Source organism: Adiantum capillus-veneris, chromosome 18, assembly GCF_014529385.1.
Source record: "Adiantum capillus-veneris isolate H3 chromosome 18, ASM1452938v2, whole genome shotgun sequence".
NCBI lineage: Eukaryota > Viridiplantae > Streptophyta > Polypodiopsida > Polypodiales > Pteridaceae > Adiantum > Adiantum capillus-veneris.
In genome coordinates, this window is record NC_140948.1 from 156,105,512 (window position 1) to 156,128,275 (window position 22,764).

The 22,764-nt window shown below is 42.8% G+C and overlaps 4 protein-coding genes across 11 annotated transcripts in view; all 4 read left to right on the forward strand.

Moving 5' to 3' along the window:
- The first annotated feature begins 12,059 nt into the window (after nt 1-12,059).
- Nucleotides 12,060-13,678, forward strand: LOC147436686 (uncharacterized). The gene is made up of 2 exons (XM_086487886.1): nt 12,060-12,594; nt 13,002-13,678. The coding sequence occupies exons 1-2, from the start codon at nt 12,060-12,062 to the stop codon at nt 13,676-13,678; spliced, it is 1,212 nt and encodes a 403-aa protein (XP_086344012.1).
- A 258-nt stretch (nt 13,679-13,936) lies between these two features.
- Nucleotides 13,937-14,392, forward strand: LOC147436687 (uncharacterized). Its single transcript, XM_086487887.1, has one exon. It carries the CDS (start codon nt 13,937-13,939, stop codon nt 14,390-14,392), a length of 456 nt encoding a protein of 151 aa, XP_086344013.1.
- Nucleotides 14,393-14,575: 183 nt separating this feature from the next.
- LOC147436688 (uncharacterized) lies at nt 14,576-15,100 on the forward strand. Its single transcript, XM_086487888.1, has one exon. The coding sequence runs from the start codon at nt 14,576-14,578 to the stop codon at nt 15,098-15,100; it is 525 nt and encodes a 174-aa protein (XP_086344014.1).
- Nucleotides 15,101-17,171: 2,071 nt separating this feature from the next.
- Nucleotides 17,172-22,764, forward strand: part of LOC147436689 (uncharacterized) — a 154,732-nt gene continuing 149,139 nt past the window's right edge. For 3 of the 8 annotated variants that reach the window (XM_086489505.1, XM_086489506.1, XM_086489508.1), the window contains exons 1-2: nt 17,175-17,942; nt 18,278-18,349. In XM_086489505.1, the coding sequence (XP_086345631.1) occupies nt 17,273-17,942; nt 18,278-18,349 (742 nt within the window). In that variant the 5' untranslated portion in view covers nt 17,175-17,272. Of the gene's footprint in view, nt 17,943-18,277; nt 18,350-18,623; nt 18,696-22,764 lie in introns of all 8 variants that reach the window. The other 5 variants (XM_086489503.1, XM_086489504.1, XM_086489502.1 and 2 more) reach the window with 3 other exon arrangements.

Here is a 22,764-nt window from a genome sequence, read left to right on the forward strand (position 1 = left end):
ACTATAAGGCACCTGTTATGCAGAAAACGGCACTGACAGAAAATCTGCAAAAAAAGACGAAATAGCCTGTGCAGTACTGTCCGTAGTGGAAATGGAGGCCGAAATGAGCCCAAATCAAAATTCTGAGCAGACCAAGCTCTTCGAGATCTCCCAAAATATTTGTCGACCTGCGAACGCTCGCCAAAGCTCACTGAAATCGGAGAAAGTGAGCAGGCGTGTGCTGGAGCAGCTGGCGACTAAGCCCGGGAGGACATGACCTGCTCTGATACCAATTGTTGGAATTAGGGTTGCAGAGAAACACACACAGCTTGGAGAAGATGAAGGAAGCTCAAGGCACACAATAGAGAGTGTGTTACTTTGTGTGCAATGGAAAGATAGATAGCCCTAGAGTGATGGGCGTATATACAATGCACGGGGGAAAAAACCTCCTAAAGAGGGAAAAAATGCCCCGGCGGTCCTAGTGTGTTCACACACATCACTACCACATGTATATGGTAACAATCCCGACTCAATAAGTAGGAGCATATATGGTGTTTGTGTCTTAACTTGGAGAAAGTTTGTAAGAAAACGCTTTTGGACATTCTCAAACTCTTTCCAAGTAGACTTTGAGATGCTCCCGCCCCACACTTCAACTCCATAGAGAAGAACCGGTGTCACCAATGCATCAAAAAGATACTTCTTGAGAACCCAACACTTGATGTTTCCCGCATTACACATGTTCTCAAATGCATAATATGCTCTCTTTCCCGCTTCCAAACGACGCATAGCACATTCATGCCACTTGTGATTGGATGGAACCTCAAGGCCAAGGTACTTAAAGCTCTCAACAACTTCAAGTGTCTCGTTGTTGTACACAATGCATGGCTTCTCCTTATGGTTGTTTTCACAAGCATAACCTTTGTTTTGGATTCATTTACAATCAGCCCACTATGCAAGCAAAAGTTCTCAAGGACAACCATAAGTTTTTGTGCATCTTCTAAAGTGTGTGCTAGAAGCAGTACATCATCCGCATACAACAAAAGCATGATTACCGCATTGCAAATAGTGACCTCTTCAATGCCTTCTTCTTGCATAAAGTCAAGTACCATTTGTTCCAATTGATCGATGCATAGACTAAAGAGAGTTGGTGACAATGGACATCCTTGTTTAACCCCAATAGTGCTTACAAAAATTTCTGAAATTTCTCTTCCCATGCGCAATTGACAAATCACCTTCTCATAGATTCGAGAAACCGCAAGCATAAACTCACTTGGCACTTGGAGTTCTTCCATCCTTCTCCACAAATCGTTACGTGGAATCATATCAAAGGCTTTCTTAAAGTCCACAAAACAACAATACAATCGGTTGCCTTTCAACCGACTTTCCTCCATGAGAACACGAAGAGTGACAAGATGATCAATGGTGCTATGGCATCGACGAAAACCCGCTTGTCCCTTTGCACGCTTGTCATTCTCTTCAGCCCAATCACTCAATTTCATCTCCATTATGCACCCAAACAACTTTGCCATAAGAGACCCAATCATTATAGTCCGGTAGTTGCTTACATTCTTTACATCCCCTCCTGAGAGAGAGAGAGAGAGAGAGAGAGAGATGTAATGAAATGAACGGTGGGATGGCGCGTATAGGGATAGGGAGAGAAAGAGGGAAATCAAGAGATAGGTATAGATGAAAAAGAAAGAAAGATAGAGAGAGAAATGGAGAGAAAGAGGGATAGAGAGAGTAGTTGGTGCGGATATTTTTAGGGATAGAGAGAGAAAGAGAGACAGAAATATTTAGAGAGAGAGAGAGAGAGGAAAATATTTAGAGAGCTATGGTGAAAAAAAATTGAGAGATAGGTGGAGAGAAAAGGAGGGATAGGGGATGGAGAGAGAAGTAGCCGGCGTGGATAGGGATAGGGAGAGGAATGGAGAGAAAGAGGGAAATTGAGAGATAGGTGTGTGTGTGTGTGGGGGGGGGGGGGGGGGGGGGGGGGAGAGAGAGAGAGAGAGAGAGAGAGAGAGAGAGAGATGTAATGAAATGAAAAATTGACGTCCGTCTAAGGTCAAAATGAACGGTGGGATGGCATGGATAGGGATAGGGAGAGAAAGAGGGAAATCGAGAGATAGGTAGAGAGGAAAAAGAACGATAGGGATAGAGAGAGAAATGGAGAGACAGAGGGATAGAGAGAGAAGTAGTCAGCGTGGAGATTTCTAGGGATAGAGAGAGAGGAGGAGGAGAATATTGAGAGAGAGAGAGAGAGAGAGAGAGAGAGAGAGAGAGTGGGAGGAAAATATTTAGAGAGCGATGGTGAAATAAAATGAGAGATAGGTGGAGAGAAAAGGAGGGATAGGGGATAGAGAGAGAAGTAGCCGACGTCGAATAGGGATAGGGAGAGAAATGGAGAGAAAGAGGGAAATTGAGAGATAGGCAGAGAGAAAAAGAGCAATAAGGATAGGGAGAGAAATGGAGAGAAAGAGGGATAGAGAGCGAAGTAGCCAATGCGGAGATTTATAGGGATAGAGAGAGAGGAGGAGGGAAATATTTAGAGAGAGAGAGAGAGAGATATGAAATGAAATGAAACGATATATTAACCGCTTCAAAAGGTCAATATGACCTATGAGACCAAACTAGAGAGAGAAGTAGGGGATCGGAGATCGATAGGGCAAATTTTAGGCGGTGTTCGAATTTAGTTTGCCACAGAGAGAGAGAGAGAGAGAGAGAGAGAGAGAGAGAGAGAGAGAGAGAGAGAGATTATCGTCCTCGGAGGTCAAATATGACCTATGGGACCAAAGTTACATGTGATATAGTATGTGTATGGCTGATGAGTGACTCCATGCTCCAAAATTGTGAGTCGCAATGGAGAGCCCACACTTTGGCTGGGAGAGAAAAGTGTGTAGGTCTAAGTTATGGTTGAAAATGTGAGAGAAGCAAGTTCGGATGTGACCAAAAGCTAAGCACTCTAGTAGTGTGTGGTACTTCTCGAACTTGCAGTGACATAATGTGCACAGTCACTTTGACTCTTCTCCATTGCCCCAACGCCTTATCTTGCATCGAAAGAAATGGGAGCTAAGCCGAATGGCTGCGATAGTGCGTATCGCCGACAAGGGGATAGGCTCAAGCATGTAAGTGTGAGTACGATTTCCTCTTTCAGCAAAGAACATGGTTTTGTAGTTGGGGGCAATATGGGTGGTGTAATGTATGAAGCATGACCCACTGGATTTCTCCCAAGCCGTAATACATTGGCGTTGTAGAAAAGCTTCATTCACTTGGGAGTCAATTGAAGCATCATGTAGCAAGTGTAATGCATCCCATCTCCCAAACCACTTCTTTATTTCTTGCATCCATCCCGTGCTCAAGATCTTGCTTTTATGCGACTTTTGAACTTTTTTGCTTGCTTCCCATGCAATTGTAGGAAGTCGACGTGAGGGGTTTTGACTCATCTTTATCATGTACTCCACAACCCTTTCCATGCCCATAACCTCAATTGGAAGACATCCCGACTCAAGAAGTAGGAGCATGTATGGTGTTTGTGTCTTCACTTGGAGAAAGTTTGTAAGAAAACGGTTTTGGACATTCTCAAACTCTTTCCAAGTAGACTTTGAGATGTTGAGGCTTTCCCTGAACCTGTTCACTTCGGAAATGTTGTTAGAGAGAGAGAGAGAGAGAGAGAGAGAGAGAGAGAGAGAGAGAGAGAGAGAGAGAGAGAGAGAGAGAGTATCGAGCCAATCCTGCTCCACGCTCTGTCCTAACTTATCCCAGATAGCCTATCCTAACTTCTCAGAGTAATGGAGCAAGCCCTTACCTCTGGAGGAGATTCATTGGAGGTGGTCTTTTCTACCCCAAAGAGAGACCAAATCAACAATGTGCGAAGTGCCAAGCGTGTTGCCGAGGGGGGGATGGACCTTCAAAGAGGCAAATTGCAGATGGATCATTAGAGAGGCAGATCGCAGATGGGCTAGGTGCCATCCGCACAATATACTCCAACATTCAAGCCTCATGTGAGACAGTGGAGGCAGCACATGTTTCCTACAAAGAGAGCATTCATGGGTTGCACAATTTACAACGTGATCAAGTGCAGATGCAAGTACATATCAATGATGTTGCAGCAACAAAACTCAGTGTGAGTACAACTTTTTGACATAAAAAGCAACCAGGACAAAATCATGAGTCTCTTGGAGATGTCTCTTTTTGAGAACAAACCTGACAAGGATGGCATTGATTTAAAAGGCATTGTGTCTGAATTGCGAAGCATCAGCAACAAATTGACTGCCGTAGCAATACAACATAATACAGGGTGTATCTGAAGTTAGGTCTATCACAAACAAGCTCAATGCATTGGTGTCGACCCATTGGCCCAAGAAGGGGCTTAATGTGACTGGAGATATTCCATCGAGTTCAAAGCAGGGGGCCCCTCACAGGAAGTGAATTATGTAGTGGATGATAATACTCACATCTTCCTCATTTATAGGCTTTGATGATCTACATGTTCTTCTCTCTCACTTATAGGCTACTATGGAGATCTACGTTTTGGGGGTCTATCTTATGTATGTAGTGGATGGATGATGAGCTCTCTTTTCTAGGTGTTTTTTCCATTATGTCTCTTGAGTCACACACCCTCTCTCTCTCTCTCTCTCTCTCTCTCTCTCTCTCTCTCTCTCTCTCTCTCTCCAAAATTGTGGCCATAACATGTTGAAAGAAGTGATCTCCAAAGTTGTGTTATGCACCAGCTCTCTCTGTTTCTATTAGATCCTCTCTCTCTCTCTCTCTCTCTCTCTCTCTCTCAAGTACTTTCCGGAGTGGTCTTTGTGAGAGAAGTATCCCCCTCCCTCTCTCTCTCTTTCTATAAAATTGTGGCAATAACATGTTGAATGAAGTGTTGAATGAACGGTGGGATGGCGTGGATAGGGATAGGGAGAGAAAGAGGGAAATCAAGAGATAGGTAGAGAGGAAAAAGAGCGATAGGGATAGAGAGAGAAATGGATTGAAAGTGGGATAGAGAGAGGTAGACGGGGGAGGAGATTTGTAGGGATAGAGAGAGAGAGAGGGAGGAAAATATTTAGAGAACGGTGGTGAAAAAAAATCGAGAGATAGGTGGAGAGAAAAGGAGGGATAAGGGATAGAGAGAGAAGGGGAGAATCTCTTTGTCAAAGAAAAGGAATCCATATACCAGGACAAAATCATGAGTCTCTTGGAGATGTCCGTTCTTGAGAACAAACATGACAAGGATGGCATTGATTTAAAAGGCATTGTGTCTGAATTGTGAAGCACTAACAACAAATTGACTACCGAAGCAATACAACATAATATAGGTGTATCTGAAGTCAGAGGTCTATCACAAACAAGCTCAATGCATTGGTGTCGACCCATTGGCCCAAGAAGGGGCTTAATGTGACTAGAGATATTCCATCACGCCTTCCTCATTTATAGGATTTGCGGATCTACATGTTCTTCTCTCTAATTTATAGGCTACTATGGAGATCTACGTTTTGGCTCTCTCTCTCAGCTACTTTCCGGAGTGGTCTTTGTGAAAGAAGTATCCCCCTCCCTCTCTCTTTCTCTCTATAAATTTGTGGCGATAACATGTTGAATGAAGTGTTGAATGAACGGTGGGATGGCACGGATAGGGATAGGGAGAGATAGAGGGAAATCCAGAGATAGGCAGAGAGAAAAGAGAGTGGTGGTGAAAAAAAATCAAGAGATAGGTGGAGAGAAAGGAGGGATAGGGGATAGAGAAAGAAGAGGAGAATCTCTCTGTCAAAGAAAAGGAATCTATACCTTCAAAGTGCATGGATCTATCTATCTAGCTACTTTCAGGAGTGGTCTTTGTAAAAGAAGTATCCCCCTCCCCCTCTCTCTCTCTATAAAATTGTGTCCATAACATGTTGAATGAAGTACTCTCCAAAGTTGTGTTATGCACCGACTCTCTCTCTCTCTCTCTCTCTCTCTCTCTCTCTCTCTCTCTCTCTCTCTCTCTCTCTCAGTGCAGCCGTTTTTTGACCTAGTAGACAGCAGTCCACTCTTTTGATCATAACTTCTTCATCCGAACTCCGATTTGGGTGATCTATAGCCTCAATCGAAGAGCACGAAGTCATCTACACATTGATGTAAAGACAAAAATTTTCAGAGTTATGGAAGGCGTTTCTGTAGCAGCATTTCCGAAGTGAACAGGTTCAACAAAATTGATTCTCATCTCCTATTTTACATACAATGTCTTCCGACACTCGCAAGGGTTCTTCTTCTTCAACAAGGTCCACAACCATTGTGGAAAATGATCCAAAATCTCCTAAGTGTGGAGATAGCAACACAACCACCCAACCAACGACATCGGAAACCATGATCAAGGCGTACTTGGTATCATTGCAAGAGACTGTAAACAAACAAGGCGAAGACTTACGAGCACTTGCAATGGAGAATGGCACACTAAGGGTACTTGTGGTTGAGAATGAGAATCTTAAGAGGACACTTGAGATGCAAACAACACGTTCAATGCAACTCAAAGAGGAAGTCAAGGAATGTAAACGCTCTCTTGTGGACTTGAATGCTTTGAAGGAGCGGATGAGCAAAGTAGAGCATGACCATGTATTGAAAGAGGAGAAATTTGACACTATGAGTCGGGATGTATGCGACATGAAAAATGTATGCACAAACAAGTCTTGGGCTGATGTATGTGGTAGCAATGTGGTTTCTAATTCCTCACTCATGCAAGCTATGGTTCAAACAAAGAATGTTGAGAATGTGGATGTGGAGGAGTTGAAGGAACGGGAGCGACGTTCCAAGAACATTGTTATTCGTGGAATTCCAGAAGAGAAGTTAGAGACACCTCCTTCTCTTGCCATTGTTATTGAAGATTTCTTCAAAACCCACTTTGGCATGTCCGGAGTTATGGTCTATGGAGCACATAGAGTGGGGAAGCAAGGAGCTCCTCGCTCGGGAGAACGGCCAATTGTATGCACCATGCCGGATGAGACCAAGCAAAAGATTATCCTTGATAATAGTTGGATCTATTTGAAGGATACAAAATGTTTTGTATGTGAAGATCGCACTATTAAGCAACAAAATATGCGTCGCAAGGCATATGAGGAAAAGAATAATAAAAACAAGGAGATCTCTCATGAAGAAAATGTGCCCAAGGAGGAGGCAAGTCTCTCAAGCAAATAGGGATGCGTGACCTATGAGACCGAGTTACAATTGAAAATATGCTTTTGGAATTGTAATGGATACCCATGGAATGCGGGGGTTGGCATTGATGAACTAACAAGCAAAGCCGATGTTGTACTTCTTGTTGAAACTTGGGAGCATAATACACAAAGGATTAACAGCTTGGAGGATTACAATGTACATTCATTGATGTGGTCAAAGAATCTCAAGCAACGAAGAGGACAAGGAGGGTTAGCATGTATGGTTAAGAAAGGATTGGAAGATTTTGTATCAATTGTGAAAGATGACAAGTACAAACGTTATGTATGGCTGAAAATTATGACACCAAAAAGAGCACCCATTTTTGTAGCCGGTTGCTACATTCCTCATCATGATTCTCCCTTTTATGCTTGCATGGATAGAGATCAACCATTTTCTGATTTGGAAGAGGACATTGCTTATTTCAAAGGTGAAGGTGATGTTATTGTATTTGGGGATATGAATGCTCGCACAAAAACATTGCAACATGATACTCAACAATTTGATATGCCATACATTTCAAGGGAGTTGGAGGAAGTTCACTTGTATGATCGTACTTCAATGGATGAGAAAGAGCCGGATCACTATGGAAAGTTACTTTTACACATGTGTAATAGCACGGGTATGCTCATTGCCAATGGTGTATCTTTGTGGAGTGGAACCAATGGATTTACATGTAGAAGACATAATGGGGATAGTGTGATTGACTATATGCTACTCTATGAAGCCATCATGTATCGCATAAAGAGTTTTATGTTTGGTCAATGGACCCCGGAATCCGACCATCGCACCTTATGTATTGACCTTTCATGTGGAGAAGCAACTAAGCATGATAATCTCAGCCAAAGGAAAGAGAAGTTATCACCATGTATGGATTTCAAACGGGCACAAATGTACATTGAAATGGTTGAGCAAAAATTATGGATGACAAAGCTTCAATGTGATGCACCATTGGAAACTAAATGGGAAGCTTTCAAGAAAGCTATTTGTTCTTGTGCAGAAGAATGCTTTGCCATAAAGCATCTCCATGGTATCAACAAAGATAGATCACACAAAAGGTGGTTTGATAAAGAATGTCAAGATGCTCGAAAGTCCTTGATAAAGCTTGATGCAACTATGGACAAAGACAACTATCAAAGTCATTTGCATACATACAAGGCATTGATTCAAAAGAAGAGAAGAAGATGGGAAGTAAAGCAACAAGAATTTCAAGTCCAAGAAAAGGCACATGCATGTGGAAGATTTTGGAGAAACTTGAGAGGCAAGCGGGTTGAGAATTTTGGTAACTTGAGTCTAGTGGATATGTACACACATTGTAAGCAATTATATGAGCAAGAAAATACTGAAAAAATGCCATTTTATGGTTCACTCCCATGTATGCCGTCTTTTTTTACTATTGAGGATGTATGCGGTGGGCTTGAAAAGTTGGCCACTCGCAAAGCGGGAGATCTTCAAGGTATCAAGCCGGAGATGATCAAATGGACGGGAGATTTTACCCATGAGTGGATGTGTGATATGTTCAATCTTGCACTTCAACATGGTATGCCTTATGATTGGAGTACTAATTGGATTAAGCCTATGCATAAAGGAGGGGATGTAAAGAATGTAAGCAACTACCGGACTATAATGATTGGGTCTCTTATGGCAAAGTTGTTTGGGTGCATAATGGAGATGAAATTGAGTGATTGGGCTGAAGAGAATGACAAGCGCGCAAAGGGACAAGCGGGTTTTTGTCGATGCCATAGCACCATTGATCATCCTGTCACTCTTCGTGTTCTCATGGAGGAAAGTCGGTTGAAAGGAAAGCGATTGTATTTTTGTTTTGTGGACTTTAAGAAAGCCTTTGATATGATTCCACGTAACGATTTGTGGAGAAGGATGGAAGAACTCCAAGTGCCAAGTGAGTTTATGCTTGCAGTTTCTCGAATCTATGAGAAGGTGATTTGTCAATTGCGCATGGGAAGAGAAATTTCAGAAATTTTTGTAAGCACTATTGGGGTTAAACAAGGATGCCCATTGTCACCAACTCTCTTTGGTCTATGCATCGATCAATTGGAACAAATGGTACTTGACTTTATGCAAGAAGAAGGCATTAAAGAGGTCACTATTTGCAATGCGGTAATCATGCTTTTGTTGTATGCGGATGATGTAGTGCTTCTAGCACACACTTTAGAAGATGCAAAAAAGCTTATGGTTGTCCTTGAGAACTTTTGCTTGCATAGTGGGCTGATTGTAAATGAATCCAAAACAAAGGTTATGCTTGTGAAAACCAACCATAAGGAGAAGCCATGCATTGTGTACAACAACGAGACACTTGAAGTTGTTGAGAGCTTTAAGTACCTTGGCCTTGAAGTTCCATCCAATCACAAGTGGCATGAATGTGCTATGCGTCGTTTGGAAGCGGGAAAGAGAGCATATTATGCATTTGAGAACATGTGTAATGCGGGAAACATCAAGTGTTGGGTTCTCAAGAAGTATCTTTTTGATGCATTGGTGACACAGGTTCTTCTTTATGGAGTTGAAGTGTGGGGCGGGAGCATCTCAAATTCTACTTGGAAAGAGTTTGAGAATGTCCAAAAGCGTTTTCTTACAAACTTTCTCCAAGTTAAGACACAAACACCATATATGCTCCTACTTCTTGAGTCAGGATCTCTTTCAATTGAGGTTATGGGCATGGAAAGGGTTGTGGAGTACAAGATGCGTCAAAACCCCTCACATCGACTTCCTACAATTGCATGGGAAGCAAGCAAAAAAGTTCAAAAGACGCATAAAAGCAAGATCTTGAGCACAGGATGGATGCAAGAGATAAAGAAGTGGTTTGGGAGATGGGATGCATTACACTTGCTACATGATGCTTCAATTGACTCTCAAGTGAATGAAGCTTTTCTACAACGCCAATGTATTACGGCTTGGGAGAAATCCGATGGGTCACGCTTCATACATTACACCACCTATATTGCCCCCAACTACAAAACCATGTTCTTCGCTGAGAGAGGAAACCGTACTCACACTTACATGCTTGAGCCTATTCCCTTGTCCGTGATACGCACTATCGCAGCAATTCGGCTTAGCTCCCATTTCCTTCGATGCGAGATAGGGCGTTGGGGCAATGGAGAAGAGTCAAATCGATTGTCCACATTATGCTCACTGCAAGTTCGAGAGTCTGAGTACCACACACTACTAGAGTGCTTAGCTTTTGATCACATCCGAACTTGCTTCTCTCACATTTTCAGCCATAACTTAGACCTACACACTTTCCTCTCCCAGCCAAAGTGTGGGCTCTCCATTGCGACTCTCATCACTACAATTTTGGAGCATCGAGAGTCACTCATCAGCCATACACATACTACATCACATGTAACTTTGGTCCCATAGGTCATATTTGACCTCCGAGGACGATAATAAAATCTATCTATCTATCTCTCTCTCTCTCTCTCTCTCTCTCTCTCTCTCTCTCTCTCTCTCTCTCTCTCTCTCTCTCGCAATGTGGTCATGCTAATTTGGTGCACAAGCTCCTCCCCTTCTGTAATCTCACTCCTTTTAAGGTGTATAGGTATAAATACATCTCTCTCTCTCTCATACTTTCCATACATGAAACATTAAAGATGGAGATAGAGAGAAGATCCACTCTCTCCTTAATTATCCACATTTAATATTACTTATAAGATTTATTTTTGGGACAGATGGCTATTGGTCCGAAGGTGTTGTCTCATGGACATGCAAGACGTAGTAGGATCTGTCAAGCCTCTCGAGCTACGCGACGTGAGGCAGCAAGAGAGAGAGTTCGACACTCTCTAGGGGGGATTAATGTAACTCACTTGGAAGATTGCGAGCAGTTGATAAATGTGGATCAATGCAATAATTTCTCTCGGGGAAGGGTTGGAATGGATGTAGATATTGATCCAATGCTTCTGCAAAATCGAGAGGAGATTGAAGTGAGAAGCAATTGGAAGCCAGTAATGGAAATGTTCATGGGGAGCCCATAGTTGTCTCTAGAGAGGGAGATTACTCCAAATTCTAAAGGCATTGCCTATCCATCACCTACATATATCCTCAAAACACACCCTTGATGCATAACTCTATGTTGTCACTTTTTCACAAAAAGTCTATACTTCACAAAATAGGAAGATTGGATTTTTCACGTTCCCTTTGTGGTGCTTTTTCTTGGAAGATAGAAGCAAAGACCATTCACACATTTGTGGGAAAAACTTGTTGCAACTCAGGGAGTGTTTCTTTGCCACCATTATGTGAACCTCCTTTAGAATTAAGAGAATTAATGCACGGAGGTAATACTAGAAGCAAGAAATTATTAGAGCATACAATAGTGTGTTGGCATTTTCTTCTTTAGGAGCTCATATAGATGAATCTCACTGTCAAAGAAAAGGAGTCTATACCTTCAAAGTGCATGGATCTATCTATCATAAAAGTGGTCCACTGATGCCTGAAGAACAAATAGATCAAATCCCTCGCTTTGCTCAGTTGTATTTTTTTGACACTGAGAATAAGTTGCAAAATAGGATGCACCATGTTTCTAAACTCAAGACAGATGTTTTGGAAATCTTGCAATCAATGATGCATCGCGTAAATCCTTACGTTCAAGCTTTCATGCAGTTTGCATCAATGGTTCAAACTTCCAATATTCCTGACATAAGGATGGTCATCACTGAGAAATGTACAAATGGCTGGCAGTACCTTGCTCCAACAGTTGCGGAAGTTGCTGCAATCATGCTTGGTCAAGGCGATGAGAGCAACATTGGCCATCGTGATATTGTGTTGAATCTTTCTGGTGGCAGTCTAAAAAGAATCTCAAATTGCCACAGGTCATACATGCCTCTCTTATATGTGTTGCTATTTCCAAGTGGTGAAGAAGGTTGGAATCCCTACATATAGGCATTAGACAGGCCATGAGAAAACAGAGAGCAAGGGGAAAGGAATACAAGGTATATTTCTACAAGTATAGATTGCAAATCAGGAATGACACGACACAATGTCTTCTACGTGGTGGGCGGCTATTGCAACAATATATTGTTGATGCATACAGTTGTATGGAGGAGTTGAGGCTTTTATGGGTTCACAATCATCAGAGTGATCTACGCAGTGAGGTGTATCAAGGTTTGGCTGACATGATTAGAGCAAGAGATGGAACAAGGGGTGACAGAGAACCCATATTGGGTGCTAATGTTGGCAGAAGGGTGCCTTCATCATATGTTGGTAGTCCACGCTATATGTGCCAGCTCTATCAGGATGCCATGGCAATTGTACGCAAAAGAGGGAAGCATGATCTCTTCATAACATTCACATGCAATCCTGGATGGAAGGAGATAGAGGACGCATTATTGCCTGGACAAATGTCCAACGATCGGCTTGACCTTACTGCACGTGTTTTCTACCATAAGTTCAAGGATTTGATGGGCTTGCTGATTAAGGGGGAGATTTTTGGTAAGGTCATCGGACACATTTCTGTGATTGAGTTCCAAAAGAGAGGCCTTCCTCATGCCCACATTCTATTGATACTTTCTCCTGAGCACCAACCAACAGAGACGTCCCATTATGTTAAGATGGTGTGTGTGGAGCTTCCTAATAAGGTGATGTTTCCACAATTGTATGACATTATCAGTTGGTGTAATGTACATGGTCCATGTCCATGTGCAAACTTGAATAAAAATGCTCCATGCATGGAAGAGGGAAAGTGCAGGTTTAAATACCCTCCAGGCTTCAATAGATCGACTATTGTAGATAGGGAAGGATACCCAACATACATGAGGAGGGATGATGGAAATCACACTGTTTATAAGAATGTGCAAATGAATAATAAATGGATTGTTCCATACAATCCATTTTGTCAGTAAGGTACAATGCGCATATCAATGTGGAGGTTTGCTCCACTATATCCGCTGTGAAATATCTCTACAAGTATGTGTATAAGGGACGTGACAGGGCGACTATTACTCTACAAGACACTGAAGGGATTTTAGATGAAGTTACAAACTATCTTAATGCACGATATGTATCAGCATATGAGGCTATCAGGCGGATATTTGGGTTTGACTTGCATCAAGAGAAACCTCACATACAACGCCTCCATGTTCATTTACCTCATCAAAATCAAGTCTTCTTTAATGACAGAGCAACTATGCATAGTGTGGTGGAGAGTGAGGCCAACAGAAAGACTACGCTCACTAAGTGGTTTGTTGCAAGCCAAAGATATCCAAAGGCCAATGATTTGTTGTACATAGACTTCCCAACAAAGTGGGTATGGAAGTCAGCAGTCAGAACATGGACTCCAAGACAGAAAGGAGACGTAATTGGAAGAATCTACAACATCGTTCCCACTGCTGGAGAGTTGTACTATTTGCGCATGTTACTCAACAAGTGTAAAGGATGTAGGTCTTTTGAGGATATTCGGACCTTCAATGGACGAGTATATGAAACGTTTAAAGAAGCATGCAATGCATGGGGATTATTGCAATTTGATGATGAATGGTTTCTTTGTTTAGAAGAAGCTTCATTTCAACAAACATGAACACAATTACGGTTACTATTTGTAGTCATTTTGGTCTTTTGTGAGCCAATATGTCCTGGTGCATTATGGAATCACTTTTGTAAGGAGCTTTCCGAGGACCATGTATATCATATGAGGACTTGCACAACCAATCTTAGTATCTGTGAACGCATGGCACAAAACCAAGCATTATCGAACTTAGAGACAATGCTTCAACAGTATGGAAAGAGGCTCTCAGATTACTCTGGAATGCCCTAGGTGGATCGCACATTGCAAGTAATGAGTGATCATGGAGTGCTTGCTGAAGAGTTAATGTATAATGTAGAGGAACAAAGAGGCCTGTCTGCTCGAATGGAATCATCTTTGAATGTTAGACAAAGGGAAGCTCACAATTGGGTTTTACAAGCCATTGACATGAATAGTGGGACTGTGTTCTTCTTGGATGGGCCAGGTGGAATAGGAAAGACCTATCTTTATAATTACTTGCTCTCTCGCATACGCGGAGAGAGCAAAGTTGCTTTGGCATGCGCATCGTCTGGTATTGCGGCACAACTTCTTAGCAATGGAAGGACCGCACACTCTAGATTTAAGATCCCTATTGATATAACTTCTGACTCAACATGCAATATTAAAGTAAATTGCCAGCTTGCTGAGCTGTTGTTGCAAATGGCTTCATTGATCATATGGGATGAAGCTCCCATGACTCATAGACATATGTGCCTTTGGGGCTCTTGACAAGACACTAAGAGATGTCATGCATAATAAATGTTGTTTGGCAAAAAGGTTTTCCTCCTTAATGGTGTTTTTAGACAGATCTTGCTTGTTGTACGTAGAGGAGGAAGGACATACATTGTTGATGCATCTTTGTGCCACTCATACATTTGGTGTTGTACAAAAATTCTGCGTCTAACAGAGAACATGCGAGTGGTCAATTGTTGCAATAATGTCAGAGAAAGAGAATTTGTGCAGTGGACACTTGATATTGGCAATGGCAATGTTTGTGATGGGGAGGTACATGGTAATGTAGCTTTGCCAACCTGCATGGTGCTACCACAAAATAGTTTGCAAGGACTTATTGATTGCATATATGGAGACCTTGAAACACTCTCTTGCCATGCAACCTTTTTCAAGGACAGGGCAATCTTAGCACCTCGCAACAAGGATGTGGATGCTATAAACAATTTCCTATTGCAAAAAATTTCTGGTACTTATAAGGAATATGTCAATGCAGATTTAGTGTGTGAATCAAATTGTGATAGTATTTTATTCACAACTAAGTTCTTAAATAGTTTAGAGCTTGGAAGAGGTTTTCCACCGCATGTTTTGCATTTGAAACAAAATGCTCCAGTTATGTTGCTCCGCAATGTGGATCCAAGAAGTGGTCTTTGTAATGGGACACGCTTGATTTATAAGCAATTCCACAGCAAAGTGATTGAAGCATAAATCATTACAAGGTCACATGGAGGAAATGCCGTGTTCATCCCAAGGATTGATTTTCTCATGGGAGCTAGAGAAGGCCTCCCTTTTGAGTTGAAACGTCGACAATTTCCCTTGAGATGTGCTTTTGGGATGACGATCAACAAGGTGCAAGGCCAAACATTGGGAGTGCTTGGATTGTATCTCCCAACACCTGTTTTCACCCATGGTCAATTTGTATGTGGCAATGTCTTGCGTGAGATCGTCTTCTACCATCAAGGTTGTGGTTGGTGATGGTCACCCCACAAGTGTGAGGAAAGGGGGAGACCAAAGGACATACACTTTTAACATTGTCTACAAGGAAGTGTTGCAATTGACCTCATTATGAAATGAAATGCAAGTGTAAAGACCCGTTCAGCCTTCCAAGATTTGAATTATGCAGTAGCTTTGTAGATATTATTTATAAGTTCACCCATCTCATTTATAAGCTTTGTAAACCTACATTTATGGTCTACCAATTTGCTCATGAATTTCAGAGAGGTGTCTTCTTTGGATATTACATTTTGAGGCCTTATATAGTGATATGATAGGGGATCTCCATAACTGTGCTATGTATTTTCTCTCTCTCTCTCTCTCTCTCTCTCTCTCTCTCTCCAAAATACATAGCACCAATCTTTGACCTTCATTTACTTTTTTTAATGAATGAAGATGGATCCTAACGCCTCCGTTGCCTACACGCTAGGAAGGCGGCCTCGGCATATCCAAGGTAAAAGATTCTATTCCCTCTCTCTCTCTCTCCCAAGAATTTGAAACTCACAATCACCAACTATGTTTTAGATCCACTACTGTGGAGGGGCTCTATCAGAGCCATGGAGGTTATTCATGTGCTCGAGGTTTTGGATGTAGTAAGGTAACAATGTTGATGTTGTAAATTAATCATGTTTTATTTTGTCTCTATTTTGTTTATACTAATAGATTTTTGATTGGATATAGATTACAAAATTATCCACATTTTCTTGCTGGTCCCTATGCATTTTTGTTATGGGGTCTATCCCCCCAGTGATTGGTCGATGTGTCTTACATCGTGGACCATGGGTGGTTCGATACCATGGTAGAGCATGTCGTAGGCTGCACTTTAGGATGTAGAAAGCTTGCATGTACTACACATAAATATTAGTTTGGACATTTTGACATTTTGATTGAGTATTTAGAGACCTTCAACAATATCTTGCCATGCAAACTTTTCAAGGATGCTATAAATAATTTGGTATAGCAACAATTTGGAATATGTCAATGTATACTTAGTGTGTAAATCACATTGTGATAGCATTGTATGATTTGCACTTGAAACATAATGCTCCAGTTATATAGCTCTGCAATTTAAACCCAAGAAGTGGTCTTTGTAATGCTATATTTTTGGACATAATTTATTGCATAAAGGGTTGAACAAAATCTTTTCAAATGTTCATTTTCAAATTATATGAAAGTTCTTTTAGATGGGTCATACCGCCATTAGGGGTGCAATCGTAAAGTCATATACTCTCTAAAATTTTTGTGATGAAGAAAAATAAAATAAAAGTTGAAGAACTATTAGGGTAGCTGGAACTGTGTGGGGTAGCTGAAAAAATGACCTGTAGGACCAAACCGTTACAAACTGGTGAAATGGAGATATAGATAGAGAGAGAGGGGGGGAGAAATTGACAAATGAGAGCAAAAAGGTAATGCGAGGGAAATACAGAGAAGAGGGGGATTTTATATAGAAGTAGAGAGAGTGAGGGGGGAAGAGAGAGAGAGAGAGTGAGAGAGAGAGTACTCACCATCAAGTGAAATTGTCAAGATTTGTAGGCTTTTTCACCATCAACTTTATAAGAAAAGGGGATTGAAAGTTATCAAGGTGGGATTACATTAAATCTATGGCAAGGGGGGAGAGAGGGAGAAAGAGAGAGAGAGAGTGCTTTTCTTCCTCTGCTTTTATGAAAATTTTCAAGAGCGAGGGGTTTGAGGGTAAGAGGGACCATCCGACCGCCTTCGGAGGCGGCGCCATTTTATTTTACTAGTAATAAGATAGAGCGGTCAGCCTTTGTATGAAAACAGCTAAATTCATTGAGCGTCAAATGTCTTCGATGATGGGGCCATGATGCTGAAAATGTTTAGAGCGACAGACTCATTGGCGCGGTGGTGAGAGTAGTATGCAGCGACATGAGAGGCTTTACCGAACCGAGGAACCTTGCCTTGGCTATCACGCGGCGAGCTGGGGGTCCTTCCTACTCTCGCAATTTCAGCGCAGGCATTGGACGAGGCAGGGGTGGAGAGTCCGGCAAATACGACGATGCAGAGGAGCCTCTTTTCAGTGCGAGCTATGGCCATGGAGCCCCCAAAGGAGGCCCTTTAAACGCAGGTGTTCTTGGTCGTGGAGGCTCTCACAATAGCTCGCCCGGAGCTCCCTTTTCTGGCTCATCTGCAGGGAGGGGGTTTAATAATTTGAACCAGACCGAGACCCACTCTGTGAACAATGGTCCCTTGTTTTCCAATGTTTCTTTTGGCAGAGGCTCTGTTTCTCGCAATCAAGGAGGAGATCCTAAGCCACAGCAAAGGCCTGCTCTAAATCTTGGTTCCGGTGGTTTTGGCAGAGGTAGGTCCGTTGAAAATAACGATGCACTGCCTGAAGACATCTTCTCACCAGAGGAAAGGGGTACCCTCTCCAGTTGGTCCAAGTGGGATCAAAAGTTGGGTAAAGTGGATGCAAAAAATGATCCTTCACCGGCTGAAATGAGGCTAGTTCTGGATGAACGTTCGTCGAGTGTCTTGCCATTTCCAGCAATACCTCAGCAACAGCGAGGACAGAGAGGACACGAGAGGCAAACAAAAGGTATGTCCAACAGCATTTTTAGTTGGTGCGTGGAACTTACATAATGGAGCTTTTAGCTATGCAGCCTTGTGATGATACGAAATGTCCTCTAAAATCAAGTTATGCGAGGTTTAGTTTGTTGGTGGCTATCCTTGTTTTCCTGAGGGTTTATAAGATAACAGGGACAAGGTGCTTGGTCAGCTCACATTTTTGTTCGTATCATTTTCACATGATGGAGTTGGTGGGCTGCATATCATTGTAATTGATGAGTTTCACGAGCTAGTGAATCGAAGTCTCATTTAAAGTTTTATTGAGCTTGTTGAGCTTATATTGTTGGTTATGTTTTCTCAATGCAGCCTTGCAGTCCCCAGGGATTGCACCATCTTTTCAAGCTGCTCCTCCATACCAGCAGCCTCCAAGTCCACCTGGTAAGGACTGAATGTTCCTACTGATTGCCAGGTATTTGTGTATATTTGTGAGCCTTTGCTTGTAGCATGCATTTTAGTGGGGTTGTTATATGTACCCATGAGGGAGGTGACAGTTGTACAGCATAGCTTTATGAAAATTGAATGTTTGTGAGGTTTAATTTGGTAATACAAGGGTAGCTATGCCTGTTTTGATGAGGGCTAAAGAAGACAGCAGAGACAAGGTTCTGGCTGAGCTCACAGCCTCACACTGCCATTTGTAACTTTCTCGATGCAGCATTTCAATCTTCAGGGAATGCATCACCCTTCCAAGCCGTGCCTCCAAAACATCAACCTCCAAGCCCACTTGGTAAAGACTGAACCTTTCTTCCATCTCTGCAAGGTTTTTGGTTATAATTGTGGATACTTTCCATGTAGCATGCATATTTTGAGCTGAGCTTGAAGGAGAGATGAGAGAACACAAGATATGGGTGAAACACATAGAGAGGGAGTAAGAGATGTGAAGAGTTTCACCTCCCGTCTGCGGTGGCTTTTATATCCCCCCCCCTAGAGCATGCTAATTACTTTACTATTATTAGGTATATTCCCTTTGTGCACTACTGCCAAACAAAGTTTATCATATCATCGTTTGGGGATACTCACCTGGAATGGCCCATGGCCAAGTGGTCTAAGGCGTCTAAATAGTGCATTCTGCACGTGGGTCTTGACTTCAACGCGTGCATACTATTTTTGGATTTGTGGCAAGCCCGGCGGATGCAATATTTGGATCTTATTCCAGATCATAAGGAAGGCGCTGACTGGCCGCGCAACATCCGCGTCTGGTTGCTGTGTGAGCTCGGGTCACCACTGACCTGCCGACCCACTCACCGCGTTTCCACCTGGCAACCTGCTGATCTGCCGTCTGGTTGCCGAGCGAGCTCGGGTCACCATCGACCTACCGATCCACTCACCGTGTTTCCACCTGCTGATCCGTTGTCCGGTTGCCGAGTGAGCTCGGAAGCGATCTCGGGTCACCACCGACCTACCGATCCACTTACCGCGTTTCCACCGTTGATCCGCTGACCGGTCGTTGCCTGCCCTCCGTTTGGCAAAAGTGCTTTTGGGATCATATGCTTTTGAGTTTGAAGCTTTTTATGTTACTGTCTTTCATAGGCCAAGGGCCTTCAAATATGTGCAGAGGGCTTAGTCTCTGGCACGCTTCTGCGTGAAGGTGCAGAGGATGGAGTACCGGCGATGTACGAAGTTGAAGCAATATAAAGAAATACCGCAAGGGGCGCCAAGGTTTGGGGTCAGTGCTCTCGTGGGTGGAACTCGGCCACTCCCCGTCTCGTGTGTCGTGAATCTCTTTCAGTTCAGCTGTTATTTGAAGTGCTTAAAGTTGTTCATTTTGTTCTTTTCTGTTGGCACGTGGCGCCCGTCCCCGTGACACTTTAGGTGCGATAAACTCCCCCCCCCCTCCCCTTCTTCTCTCTCTCTCTCTCTCTCTCTCTCTCACCCATTATATTCCCACACGCACCCCAATAAGTACTTTCACCCCCCCCCCCCCCCCCCCCCCCCCCTCTTCATATCCTACACAGTTTCAGCTAGCTGCTTAGTGCACATCTAGCAATTAAGATTTTAGTTTTTCACTTAACTTCATTTTATTTTTGTCCCTAAACATTGTATTAGATCCACAAGATTGTATCAATTTATCTCATAGGTCATTTTGGCCTTTTCAAGATGTTTAATATAACATTTCATTTTCATTTTTCTCTCTCTCGTCGGATAGATCTTTTAGGTCTCTTGGGATAGTTTCCTACGACGTTAAAATCCCCTTCTTCTTCTTCTTCTCGCGTGCGCTTGTCTGGCATTTTCTCTCCTCTCGCCCTCAAGGTGATCTTGTTAAAGTTATGCACATGTCAGGTGAATGCCCAAATTTGAGCTTATTTTTTAATTTGTCATTCTAGGTATTTTTTATAGATTTGACTTATTAAATTTGGTCGGGAAAATTTAGTTGGGGTGTACATGAGAAACCCCTGCCCAGGTGTAATCATCATCGAATTTGTTGCTAGAGTTGGTCCATTTGGCAATACCTTCTCACAAAAGAGAAACACAATAATATTAATAAGCGAATGCTTCATTTATATGGAAGCCGTTTTGAATTAGAAAGAGAGGAACGGACTATATAGATTTTTTTTTTGTGTTTTTTGAACTATAAAGAGAGTAATGGAATCTATAGAATACTTTTTGTGTGGAGTCAAGTTACCTTGGATGGGTCTCTATATAAAGTACCCCAGGGACCACCCCTTGTATCTCTTCATGCAGTTATATGCCAGCTTGGTGCCATGTGCTCTCTCTCTCTCTCTCTCTCTCTCTCTCTGCCCTAGCTTCGCTACTCTAGCTTCCCTCCCTATCCTCCTCATGGGCGAGGGGTTGCCCATGGGGAAGGGCGTTATGCCAACAGCCTTCGCCCCCACCTCAACAAAGTAATCGGATTGCGTCGTCAACAATTGCTCATAGTCTATTGAATGCTCATAGACTCCACTCGAGCATAGCTCATTTCGGCAAGGACCTGTCGTGTACAACTTAGTGAATGCTAAGCTATCTCTCCACTGACAGCTTCGTATCAAACCCTTAATAGCTAGGTTAAGGCTTGCCAAGAGGACATGATCGCATTGGATAGCTTCAGGTGACCCTTGACTTGTTTATGGAAGAAAATTGTGACCTCAAAGCATGCCTTGGCGCACTTGAAGCACGTTTTGATTCAATGGTTGGAGTTGCCACGGACGAAGTAAAGGAAGTTGGCGCACACAGTCGCACTCACCAAGGTCGCGACACGTGTGAAAACGGAACTTCGAGAGCGACACCTCCAAGAAGCTAACTCACTTGAAGTCCGCATTGGAGGACTACTCCAAGCATGGGACAAGTGTGAAGTAATCTTCTCCGAACGCATCACCTTCCTCAATGAGACTCTTAAGCCAATCCATGTCGACTACGACGTGGTAGAAAGCATCACCGACAAGCTCAACACCAAGCACACACTTGATCGTCTGGTTGTATCAGGCCTGTGAATCTCATGGCGTTGACTTTGGTTCTTAGGGGAATTATTCATAGGGAAGTGTGCCTTTCAATTTCTCATGGCCTGGGACCCTCGGTATTGAGGGAGAGTATTCATTGGAGAGTTTGTCTTTATGTCTTGTGACTGCATCTATAATCATCTGTGTCGCATCGTGATGGGCCAACCATATCTGCTCCTTATTGGGTGAGATTGCTTGGGTATGCAATTTTAGCGCATCAAAACACCCATCTAAAGTTCGACGCGGTTAGGGTGTGATGGCTAACTTTCCTACGTGAGACTATCAAGAGCTCCGATGTGGAATGAGAAAACTAATTGTCCCTCAGAATTAAAGGAACCACTCTCAGATTTTTGAACTAACTTGATTGAGTTTCACACAGATCTAATCGCACATGATTACTTTTCTTTCAAGAGGGGGATATGTCACAATCTGGTGTGGCTCTAATAGAAGATCAATCTAGCAACAAGAAAAAGACCTAATCAACTTATTGAAGTGGATGAGGGGCCTAAAACCTATAATTGAAGTGAGAAGGGGCTAGGATTAAAAATTATGACCCTACCAACTTGTAAATTATTGACCAAGGAGCCTAAACCCTAACTGCAATGTCACATAAATGAACAGGCAACAGTGGAGAAGAGAGACCCCTGAGGTAGAAAGAGATAGGATATCTGAGAATGAGAGAGAGAAAGAGAAAGAGAGATGTGGGAAAGATTCCATCCTGATAACAAACTCCCCATACAAGTGACCATGGGTGGTCCGACATATATCTGACATGCCCTAATGGATAGACCCGAGGTACACACAATTGTGATTGCTATTGCCATCTACTCTTGCACACGAGACCATTGACACCGTCTCCACCTCCAACATGCTCTGAAAGCATAGATCTGGTGCACCTTCTCCTGGCTAGATCTAGATCTGGATTTGAATCTAGATCTGGATCTCGAATGAGAAACCTTGCCACTTCATTATCACAAGGCGTGTGTAAGGCGCCTTGAGGAGGTACTGCACTGTAGAGAAGATCTCCAAGCATTGCCAATGCTGCCCATGAAAACGTAGGGGATTATCTTGAAAACGACAAAAAGCTGGGTAAAAACGCTAGGGAAACATCGTGCTGTGAGTGCGAGCCTGGCCAGAGCTGCACTAGAGGGGTTGCCTCCTGGTGGGCTCTACTGCTGTGTCCAAGTCTCAAGAGATTAGCACTCAGCGCACCCCTCTGCAACAGTATCCCAACAAAATTGCTTGACCCATACTTCCAGCCCCTCGACTTGGTAAAATGGGGGAAAAGTGAGGAAATAGGGGACAAAGGCAATACAGGTCTGTAGGGCTTAGGGGGTAAAAAAGGAGAGGTTGGGATAAAAT

Coding starts and splice junctions, on each gene's coding strand:
- LOC147436687 (XM_086487887.1), top strand. CDS start 13,937: ATGAGTGATCATGGAGTGCTTGCTGAAGAGTTAATGTATAATGTAGAG.
- LOC147436686 (XM_086487886.1), top strand. CDS start 12,060: ATGAGAAAACAGAGAGCAAGGGGAAAGGAATACAAGGTATATTTCTAC. Junction 12,595..13,001: donor GATTAAGGGGGAGATTTTTG/GTAAGGTCATCG, acceptor CCATTTTGTCAG/TAAGGTACAATGCGCATATC.
- LOC147436688 (XM_086487888.1), top strand. CDS start 14,576: ATGCGAGTGGTCAATTGTTGCAATAATGTCAGAGAAAGAGAATTTGTG.